General features: G+C 44.3%; 1 protein-coding gene and 1 non-coding gene across 5 annotated transcripts in view; both read right to left on the bottom strand.

Annotated features, from left to right (window-relative positions):
* The window catches only part of VCL (vinculin), a 129,300-nt gene extending 122,908 nt beyond the window's left edge, over window positions 1–6,392 (bottom strand). For all 4 annotated transcript variants that reach the window (XM_045291170.1, XM_045291171.1, XM_004701178.2 and 1 more), the window contains exon 1: window positions 6,150–6,392. In XM_045291170.1, the coding sequence (XP_045147105.1) occupies window positions 6,150–6,317 (168 nt within the window). In that variant the 5' untranslated portion in view covers window positions 6,318–6,392. The remainder of the gene's footprint in view (window positions 1–6,149) is intronic.
* On the bottom strand, window positions 672–812 carry LOC115870066. Its single transcript, XR_004046529.1, has one exon. It is a non-coding gene; the product is annotated as a U4 spliceosomal RNA (small nuclear RNA).
* Window positions 6,393–11,910: the final 5,518 nt, after the last annotated feature.

Genomic DNA, 11,910 nt, shown 5'->3' with positions numbered 1-11,910 from the left:
CCTGCGGAGATAATAACATGCACAAAAACAAGACAGAGCGAAACCAAGCAACAATGTACAACAAAACAGCAACAACAACAAACCACTGACAAAGAACAAATTAAAACACAACAAGAAAGAAAAGCTTGTAGTTAGTTCAAGGATCGTTGGCCTTTGGAGTGTTTTCCAGTCCAGTCTGTTGGGGCACCATGCCCTGGCCCCAAAGTCTGCCTTCAGCATTCCCTGAGGACCTTGCTGCTCCATTCCCTCGCTGTTCTCTGCTTTCAATTCTAGGTGGACACCCACTGATGACTAGCAACTCTGCTCTGAGTCAGGGTAGATCGGTGCATTGGAGAAAAGCTCGGGGACCAGAGGAGGAGGACCAAAGTTTGAGTCCAGGCTCTACCAGTTACTAGCTATACCACTGTGGGCAGATGACTTGATTCCTCTGAACTATAGTTAAGAACCACAGCAACACTTACTACAGGGTTGCCATGAAATTACACATAAGGAAGTATAAGGGGCTCCCCAAAAGTTTATAGAAAAATCCAGTATCTTTCAATTCCATGAACTTTTTGAAGCCTCCTCTTTTAAAATCACAAAGGATTATAAAAATGTTATCATTATAGATTTTATTGATTTGTCCTTAACATGGGGGTTATATGCTCATTTTATTTATTTATTTTTTTCAGTCTCCGTGGAGACCGTCAAAAATTGCCAATGCCAACTATATTTCAAGTCGTCATGGCGGGGTATTGGGAAAAGTTTTCAATTAGCAATAACTGCGCCTCGGGTACACCTCATTGGCTATGATATTGCCACTGCGCAAAGCTCATTTTAAAAACTGGAAGATACAAAAAAAATTAAGAAGAAAAAAGTCAAGACCACAGACACTCCTAAAATGCATATTTCATGAGCTCAAGGTATTTGTGACCACACACACCCTCAGATGCGATGGAGAATGCAAAGTACCAGAAACCTCATTAATAAAACTGGTGTGATTGTAATGGTCACATCAGAGACAGAAAGTCTTCTACAGGCCACTTGAATGGAAGAAAGGAAAAATTACCCACCATGATGCAAGGTAGGCAGGGCTAAGCCGCCTGACTTTTTCACACTGCTTACTGAATTCCCACTCTTGGAACTTCTTGTGGTCCTCCACTGTTTCCTTTCCCTCCCAGCCTCCCTCCCTCACCTTCTCCCTCTCTTTATGATTGCACTGAAAACATTCTGTATTTAAAATGGCCTTGTTCCATACAATGAAATATGAATCCACCACAAAAGGAATGAAGCTTGAAAACATGCTAAGTGAGAGAAATCAGATATAAAAGGCCACATGTTATATGATTCCATATTTCTGAAACATCCAAAATAGGCCAATCTACAGAAACAGAGGTTTTAACAAAGCTAAGGAGGAAGTGGGTGGGAGTGGATAAAAAAATGATTGCTAATGTTTCTTTTTGAGGGGACAAAAACATTCTAAAATTAGATTGTGGCTGGACACAATTGATGTATGTATAGACTGTGATAAGAGCTGTATGAGCCCCTAATAAAATTATTTTTAAAAATTGGGTTGTGGTGTGACAGTTATATAATTCTGTGAATATATTTTAAAATATTAAATAGTCCACTTAACATAGGTGAATTATATGTGAACTGTACCTCAACAAAGTTGTTTTTAAGGATTCTTCTGAGATTGTAAAAGCAGCCACCAAAGGTGCAATATTGGTCTCTCCTTGTCCACAAGAAAGAAAAGTGATGGAAATGGGAACAATTAGAGCAATGGGCTAAAGGACCAGGGAAACGTCTGTCTCCATGACCCTGAGACCAGAGCTCACTAGTGCCCAGCTACCACTACCTACCATTCTGAAAGGGGTCATGTCAGAAAGTCCCGAACAGAGTGGGGGGAAAATGTTGAACAAAAGTAAGATTCATAAAACAGACCATGATTATTGGTTAGATGGGGACGGGCGGAACCCGAGACTATGGCCCTTAGCCACCCTTCAGATCTGGAAGTCGCCCTTACGGCTCAATTCTGAGCCAAACAATAAGCCTGTAAGTGGGACAATAACATTAGTGAGGTATGCACCTTTAGAATAATAAACTATTTGAGATCAAAAGTGCAGCATTTCACCAAGGACAAAGTTCCGAAGGGTTTTAGGAAAGGAGGAGGAATGGTAACAGTAAAGAAAGGGAAAAAGTGGGATAGTAGATGTTACATTGAGAGAGTTGTAAAACTGGATGCATGTATGGATTGTGATAAGAGCTGTATGAGCCCCCAATAAAATTATTTTAAAAAGAGAGAGAGAGATGTAAAGGATGAGACAAAACAAAATGTGTTTGAATTGCTGAATGTTAAACAGATGATCTGCTCTGTAAACCTTCACCCAATCCACAATAAGAAGGATCCTGACTAGGAAAAAAAAAGATGTGTAAATAAATATTCCCAATCTATCTCCTTCCTAAACACATCAATAAGTGGTCAGAAGCTTTTAAAGTGATGACCCTCCAGCTGTGATATATGTACATAAAATTAACAGACTGCTTTTGTTGAACAAATATGCAATAAATTACAAGTCCAAATGAGTCCTGTCCTAAAAACCTTCATACAGTCCAACTCAAATTTTGGTCCTCAAATTCTTGAGAATTCTGTGCCCTAGCTTCATTTCACATACCACGTCTTTCTTCCCACATCTTTAAATGTTCAAATCCCCATGTCCTTAGAACCAGATTCAAATGTTGCCTCCGCCATGAAAGCTTCCCTAAAGCTCCCTTCGAAATAAATTTCACCTCTCTCTGACTTCCAAGGTACACTACTTTCCTCATTAACACTCAAGATTTTTTTATGCAGGATCATACTTATTTATCTAACATCATACCTATTCCTTTGACATTAGAGTCTCAGTAAATACCTGTTCAATAAATGAATGACTATAAGCAACAATTGAGAATTCCATCTTCATTATATAAACTTAAATTTGGGGCATCCAAAAGTCATTTAGACTCAAGCATGGTAAAGTAGTTGGGCTAAATGGCTCTGGTCAAATGTAAATTTTCTTGACGAAAGGAAACCAAGACTAAATGGTTGTGTGTATTATGTAATAAGTAATCTGAAGGAAATTTCCAAAAGAAAAAATAATGGACTAAGGAGATAACTAAGGTGCTAAAGTGAGAGGAACACTTACCTGGAGTATATAAATTCTAGAATATTTATTCAAAAATTACTTTCATTACCTTAGAGTAACACCACCAGAATTTTTTATCATAGCAAAACTTTCTAGTTCTATTATCACATCCTACTACTTCTTCCTTCACTATATTTCTGATTATTTACTTCTCCTTTTCCCCGACACACCCAAAGTCTGGGTTCTCATTTTCTTAATGACTAACCAATTGAAGAAGTATCCTAATTTATACCCCTCCCTGTTCCTTCTTTCAATATTTATGAAACTATTCTATGTGCTTATTTTGATTAAAGAATATCAAAAGAGGCCTGCTCTCCAAACACCATCTATTTGAGAAATGTACCTGGTTCATCACAATATTCAATAGCATATGTTAAAGACACACAATTGAAGTGGTGAGTAGCCCCGCCTGTCACTGGGGAGACCAAGGTTCAACTCCCTGACAGGAAGCCAAAAAACAAAAAAAAGACATACAATTGAAAAGTCAAGCAATGGATAGGTCCTCTGGCCTTCCAGAATACAATCCATGCTCAGTTTTCCTCACACATCATTCTCATTCTCTCCCTTCTGGTCTTTGTTCGTGTTATTTGTTCATGCTTTCTAGTAAACCGTTCAGACAGCATGCATGACTTCATTCCCTTTCTCTCCAACTTGCCCTCTCTTCGGTAATACACAGGTGTATTGCTGCATCTGTAACGGACTCACTCACAAATACTTTTATTAATGGCTTATTATTTATCAGCACAATTCTCCCCACCATTCTAAGTCATAAACACCTATTTTAAGTCTTTCTTTTGTATAGGTGACCACATTTTTTCCTGTTTATAACTGACCTTATTTATCTTTTCTATTCACTTCACTGTGCTATCCCCGGTTTTCCTAACCAGTGCATATGACAATCCCCTATGGTGCTGGTTAAAAAAAACAGGTCTGGGCTATACCCTTGGAGAGTTTCTCAGTAAGCCCAGGGTGGGAGTCAGACCTTTTAAAAAGGTCTAAAAATCTGAGAACCACTGATTTATTACACTATTTCCATCCAGCAGACACTCAGAGCTTATAATTCACAGCACGGAAACTCATAATTAACTTTTCTCTAAATAGCCCAACCAGAGATCAAACCCTCGACTACACTCAGTTCCAAGTGCAACATGTGGTTTTAAGATTTTATTTCCTGAAGAACTACACAAAGAGATACTATTACCTTGTCTCTTTACATTGTTTCCCAGTTGTTGCAAATGGAGGCCTGGGCTACAGCCATGTTAGACAATACTGAATAAGAATGCTCTCTGAAGTTTAAGTTAAAATTAGTTAGAGAAAGAACAAGAACAATGTCGAACTGGGCATGTTGATTGAGGGCAGTATTTTCTTTTTAAGTTTCATACAAATTTTATACAAAGAAAATGTGAAAAAAAATATTTCCATATGCTAAAAGCAATTATGCTTCACAAACAAGGCCAGCTAGGCTATTTTTTTCCCCTTTTAAATCCTGGGCAACTGCAATTCACAAATATTCTTTTTTCTCTCTCTCTTGCTTCTACTAAAGCTCTTCTGGTTTTGTTTCTTCTCTAATGAGGGTCAACGAGCTGGAAGCGGGACAGTTCTCTCAGCGGCAGTAAGGAGAAAGTCACTGAGACTAAAATGTACAAGCCAATGTTGTGGCAGTGATCAGATTCTCACTGAGCTTTGGGGAAAGAGCAGAAATGTGGTCGGTTTCCTGCACTGCAGTGACTCAGAGGGCTCCTGCGGACTGAGGATGGCTTTCAACTACTGAAATGTACACAACGCTCTCATCAGATAGCAACCCAGTGCCCCACCCCAACTGCCCTGCACACACTATTGACACAGTTCAGTGGGGGAGCAGTAGGAACTTTTCCCAAGGTTATTCCTCATTGGCCGCAGTTGTCTGAGTCACCCACCCACAGTGGGAAAGAAAAGTGCGATATTGGCCAGGGGAATGTTAGGAGACCGGTCACGCCTTGCCATTACGGCTCATAGCGACCCTCAGCACCTCTCTTTTCGCATTTCAGAAGTGGCCTCTAACTCTTCCAATAATCCTTCAGTTTTCAGCCATAAGCTCTGGGCAAAGGGTCTGAGCACCCTTCCACAGTTGGGAGTTGGGAGGAAACACCCTTTTCCTGCTCTGCAAATGAGACTACAGATCCCAAATTCCACAGGCCTCCTCTCCTAATAGCTCCATCTTGCTTCCTGCCAGGAGGAGCTGAAGGAGCTAAGTCTGAAAGCCCCCAGAAGGACCCTGTTGTCGTTTGACAGCAGGTAAAACCAGGTGGAAATCTACATCGGAGGGACTGAAATGAAAGGCTTGGACGAAGTCATTTGTTACTGTATAAAGGAATTACCCGGGTTTGAATGCCAGTGGTGGGAGCAGAAGTAAAATGCCCAGAAGAGGAAGGAGAGGGGACAGAGCAGTTGGTATGACAAGTGGACAAAGGGGTCCGACGCAGGAAGCGCTGGGGAGGGGGAGGGGGTAAGACACGTCTGAGGGTGAGGAGGCAGAACTATTGGAAAGAACAGCGTGGCTCACATAGGAATCCCTGGGAGGAAAAGCAGGGAATCAGTCAGGAGCCCGATCGCCCACAGACCAGACTGGAGAGGCCTAAAAAGAAGCTGAGCCCAACATAGGGGTCGACAGCCTGCTGATGGGAGGGGGCGATCGGACTTCTACAACTATCATTGCTTGCACTCGCACGGCGGGCCGTACACGGTGCTGAGTGATGGACAAATCCCACCTCACCCACCAGGCATTCATATAACTGCCCCCATTTTATAGATAAGGAAACTGAGGCCCGGTCAAGGTCACATAGCGGGGAAGTCCGAATTCGAACTCAAGGTGGTCTGTCCCCAGGACCCATAGACAGCAGGTCGCACGGAGGAGCCGCGAGCCCGGGACCAACGACGTGGACCTCGCAGAGGTGCCCCTCCACGCCGCGCCCCGCCCCCGGCCCCGCCCAGGCCCAGCTCACTCACCCGGACCAGGTTGCTGACGGCCGCCTGTACCGCGGCCACGGGAGCGGTGAGGTCAGGAATGGCTTTGCCGTCCACCTCGCCTTCCTCGTGCATGATCACCAGGTGCGAGATCTGCTGCGCCACCGGCTCCAGAATGCTCTCGATCGTGCGCGTATGAAACACCGGCATCGCGGCGGCTAGCGGGGCGGCGGACCGCGGGCCACAGAAAACTGGAGGTGGGCTGCGGCGAGAAAAGGCAGAGCCGTACTCGGAGCAGTGCAGCGACTCTGGAGCCGGGGCTTCCCTCCGCGTAACCAGCCTCGTGGACGCCCCGCCCCCTCACGACGCCGCGCCCAATGGCAGCGCTACAAAGACCCAGGCCGCCACTCCTATTGGCCCTGCTTCCAGATGCTCCGCCCTCACCTCCGCGCCGCCAAAGCCCCGCCCCGCCCCGCCCCCATTCCCAAGGGAGGGGCCTGGGATCTGGGCTGCGCCGCAGGGATTGCGACCGGATTCCGGAGCCCAGCGCCGGGCGCTCCTTATAAGGGCATGGAGGGAGCGGAGCGTGCGGCGGGAGTCGGCCGGCACCGCCCTCGGCACCGCCTCCCGCCTCGCTCCCGCAGAGCCCCAGCCCCTCTGCAGAATCATGTCCGCGGGGCGGGCTCCCCGCACCTTTGGCAAAGCCAGAGTCTGGCCCACTGGATGAGGGGCCTTCGGTCCCTCCTCCTCTCCCCAACTTTTGTCCTCACCTGAGGCGCGCAAGTGACTCTTTCCATTTCCGCTTAGTAGATCCAGAAAACAGAAATGCATAGGGAAACATGAGTCTCATTTATGTACACACGCACAGCATACATATACTTCACCCATTCTCTTCCTCGGTTACTCAGTTAACGGTTTGGTATATAGCCTTCTAAACCTTTGTTTAGGCATTCATTTGTATGTATATCTTATAAGCAAATGTGATTAAACATTTTCCTTCCTCACCTAAAGTTCCCTGGTTTTATATCGAGATCTACTCATTTTTTCCCCATGGTTTCATGGTATTATATTGTAGGGACCAAAACATAAATCACCAACTGCACAGTGATAGACATTTAGGTTAGGTTCTGTTTTTCACTACGAAAAAGTCTGCACAAAAATCGTGCTTGCTTCTGTGCTGTGCCATATATGTACTTATCTAGGACACCTGAAAGTGAAAACGTACACACATTTTACATTTTGGAAATTTAAACTAAATTACTCGATTCCTCAAAGTATGCGTGGTATAAGACATTCGAATGTCTTCCTCAGCTCCAATTCTCTTTTGTCCAAGGTTCCCCATTTTGAGGTGAAACACTTTCACTAATGCCTTAAAGCAAGAGATCCTCAAATCAAATGAAAACACTTCCTGAAAACTCTCATTTTGCAACACCCTAAACTATGTGTTTTCTGTATAACATTTATGCGATTTTTGTAAAGCATTGTATCTGCTCTGCATGATACCAAACCCTGCCCTTGCCCTTCGGATAAATATTTTCTTTTGTTACTGCTTCCGTGTCCTTACAGGCAGTCCTTACTTCCAGTTCTATTTTAAGCTAACATGGTTTCTAAATTCTAAGTACTTTGCTAAACTCTTATTTAAATTGCAGTGTGTATCATATATACCATCCTCCCCCCTGACAGATGAGAAAACTGAAGCTTCTTGGTGAGTCTACATTTGCATGCCCAACCAATGATTGAATTAGTGAAAAAAAAAAATAATAATAAAAACAAACCCAAAAAAAGAATTAGTGAGGCTCAGCACTGGGCAACCCACTAGCTGCCAGAATCTTCTTCCTGGGAGTTCCCCTTCTGCCAATGACTAGACTGATGGGAATCCTTTAGCTAGGGGCAGGAATCCAAGCCAGGCATCTCCGTTTCCCATATGCCACAGCATCTCACGGCAGACAAATAATCCCAAATTATGGCAACCTCTATGCTGAGACTCAGTCAACAACTGGGTTCGGGGTGGGTGAGAGGCTCACCCCTGCCAAGTCAGTTGCCAAACACACTGTGGCATTGCCAGCTTGGGGCAGTGGTCGCTGGGCAGGGGCAAGGTGCCAGGAAGCAGGAGTCCCATCCAAGGGAGACAGTGGAGATAGGACCGATAAAAATCGGAGGTTCCAAGCCTTGGTGCATGGTCCACTGTTGTATCAGACTTCACTTCTAACACACAAACTCAAATATAATCGTATTGGGAATTCAGGCAGTGACCTCAGAGCATTAGACGGCAAACATGGGTTTTCTTCGTGCAAGGGTCTTATGCACCCACACTGACTGCACGCCCAAGAAGTCTGATAGCTCAGGCCTGATGATGAACAACCCTTAAGAGGAACTCCACTTCTATAGGGAGTTCTTTAATCAAAACGAATAAAACTTTTGTCTAGTTCTACCACCGCTACCAAACTCTGCCTTTTGCTTTGCAATCGTAATAGCAGTATTGAAGTGTGGAGTTATAGTTTGTCTCCTTTCAGCAATCCCCCTTGCTGATTGTATACTTGTTTGCAGTTTAACATACTCTTCTCTCCTGTGTGTTCTCCTACATTGGGCAGCAGGAGTCAGCAATTTTGTCATGCTTTTTTTAACTGTGGTATATCATCCTCGCCTCTGATTTTATAATCCAGGCTAATTCTGGCTGACCATAGTCACCTCCCTTAAATGTCACATTGTACAGCCAGTTCACATGCTCTGTTCCAGCCACAGCCATCTCCAATTCTGCTCCCCCTTGCCCCACGTTCACATGCACATTCTAAAATATTATTTGGCACCTGTTAACACATGTTCACATTAGTGCTCCCTTGGTCTGGGCTCAGACCTTTACTGCTTTCTGCTTCCCCACCCAGAGCCCTAGACAGTGGGGTTCAACAATGCTCAGAACATAAACGCACAGGAATGCAGAGCTCAAGCCATAAGCTCAGCTTTGCAACTCGATTGGTGTAATTGTCAGGTTTTATGTCAGCTTGGGTGGGCCAGGACATTCCCATGATGTGATATAATACAGCAGTCGTGTGAAGCAAAGATCTCCTTAATCTGATCACATCCTTGATACGAATGAGGGAGGTTTCATTCAGGGTGTGGCCTGCTCTTAATATGAATTGACAGTGTATGGAAGCTTCCTGGCATCTACTACTGGATTTGGATCTTGTATCTGGTTCGCTAGCCTCCTGTTATATTGACTGCAATCCCAGGAACCATCAGCAGACTTCCCACCTTGCATTCATTTGGCCCATCTCAGATTCTTTCAGCTCAGCATCCACCAGTCTGGGGTCTTCCTGCTTCTGGTTCATCAGCCCTGCAGCTGCAGGATGCCAGAGAAGCCATCAGGTTATATCTGACCCACAGACTTGAACCAAACTGGATTTGTCCACTTCTACAACTCTATAAGCCATTTCTTGATATAAATCTCTTCTTAAATACATACACATACAAGCGTCACTGATTTCGCTTCTTTAAAGAATCCAGCCTAACACAATTGGGATAACTCCAGCAAGTGAATTTTCTTTCTCTGCCTGCATTTCTTTCTTTGTAAAAGTGGTCATAGAACTGCTGTAAGGGATGATGAATGAATTTATGTAAAGCACTTAGGAGAGAGATCTCAGCAAAATGGGGTTTATTATTATTATTATTAGAGCAGTTACAAAGAGTCTCCAACAAAGTCATGATGGAGTTTCACTTCGGGGCTTTTGCTCATATTTAATTTCCACTTCAAACGCAAAATGTGTTTGTTTGGATCTTACCTACTCTGGTAGGCTTCCACAAGGAACGCGAAAGAAGAATTGATATATTTGAATATGGTGCTGGCAAAGTATATTGGAAGTACTATGGATTGCCAAAAGAATAAACAAATGTCTTGGAAGAAGTTCAGCCAGAATGTTCCTTAGAAGCAAGGATGGCGACTTCACCCCACCTACTTTGGACTTGTTAGCAGGAGAGATCAGTCCCTGGAAAGGGCATCATACTTGGTAAAATAGAGGGGCAGCAAAACAGAGGAAGACCCTCAATACAGTGGCTGCAACAATGGGCTCAAGCCTAAGAACACTTGTGAAGATGGTCTATGAGGGAGCAGTGCTTCCTCCTGTCCTGTGCAGGGATGCAGTGAGTCAGAACAGGCTCCACAGCACCTAACAAGGACATCAGCAGCAGCGATGATAGGCTTGAGTCGCTGGATGGCACAAACAGTTCAGCCTTCAGCTACTGACCAAATGACTGACATTGAAACCCAGCCCGATGTGGCTTGGAAGAAAGGCTTGGTGATTCATTTCCTGTAAAGCACAGCTCTGTGGGGTGCATGGAATCTTCACGAGTCAGAACTGGCTCAACAGCAACTGGGCTGTGTGATTGGTGGTCGGCAAGCTTCTAAGACGTTCTCCAAGGGTTCGAGCACTCGAGAAGACACTGCTGCACGGTCCCTGGGACTATGAGCAAGATGCGTTTCACTCCCACGGGAATGCCTTGTTCACGGCACAGCTGATTTTAAGATTGGAAGATTCGATTAGCTAGGGGTGTCTGGCCTACCCACACAAGACTTTTTTTATTATTGTTGTTGTCATTGCAAAAATATGTGCAATGCAGCATTTACAATTTAATATTTCCACCTGAGACCTTTTAAAGTAAAGGGTTCTCTCCAGCTGGTCACTGAAGAAATGAGAGATTTGAAACACAAGAAGATGATGGTCTATTGCTGGTTTAAAGACAGCAGGTGGGCTCTAGATGCTGAGAGTCAGCAAGGCAACATGGGGCCTCAGTCCTATATCAGCAAGAACCTGAATTCTTCCAACATCAAGAATGAGGGGTCACAGGGAAGAGGTGAGCCTGTCAGGGTGCAGTATAGCACTGGTGAAACACACATCTTTCCTCTAGCTCTTTGGTGCTTCCTCCCCCCCCCCCCCCCTATCATGCCCTCAATTCTACCTTACACATCGATTAGACCAGAGCGTGTTCACTGCTACTGATAAGAGCCCTCAACACAGGGAATCCAGGATAGATAAACCCCTCAGAGCCAACAAGGAGAGCAGCGATACCAGGAGGATTAGGAGAGGGTGCGGGGAGAAAGGGAGAATCGATCACAAGGATCAGCCTAGAACTCACTCCCAGGGAGACAAAAAATGGAAAAGTAGATGAGGGGACAATGGATGATGATGTAAGATATGGAAATAATAATCTATAACTTATCAAGGCGTCATGAGGGAGGGCAGGTGGGGGAAGGAGGGGAAAGAAAGGGGGAGCTGATATCAGGGGCTCAAGTGGGAAGAGAATGCCTTGAAAATGATGATGGCAGCATATGTGTGCATGTGTTTTTCACACTGTGTGGGTGTATGGATTGTGATAAGAGATGTAAGAGACCCCAATAAAAGTATTTACAAAAAAAAAGAATGAGCTTGGAAGCAGAATTCTTCCCAGAGCTCCCTGATGAGAACTCAGTCGAGACAATACCTTGATTTCAGCCTTATGCCACACCAGGCAGGACCTCTGATTCATGAAAATTTAAGATGAGATAGCAGAAAAATAGCTGTTGTTTTAAGTCAATAAATTTGTGTTAATTTGTCACACCGTGATAGAATGCCTTTCATATGACCGTTTTACAATTGTCTCTGGCTTATTTATGATAAAGGATGCTAATATCTATCCTGTTCTTCCTCAACAGTAATTGGAAATAGCTTACACAGTTGTAGAGGGGAGCAAGTTCTAAATGCATGTGTCGGTGTCAGACCGGATGCCTTTCCTGACCAGAATAGCTGCAGGGGCTAATGAACCCAAAATCAAT

This window comes from Echinops telfairi, unplaced genomic scaffold (genome assembly GCF_000313985.2).
Source record: "Echinops telfairi isolate 266 unplaced genomic scaffold, ASM31398v2 ScPeMD7_70;HRSCAF=299, whole genome shotgun sequence".
In the NCBI taxonomy this organism is placed as follows: Eukaryota; Metazoa; Chordata; class Mammalia; order Afrosoricida; family Tenrecidae; genus Echinops; species Echinops telfairi.
This window is presented reverse-complemented; position numbering and strand designations above follow the sequence as displayed.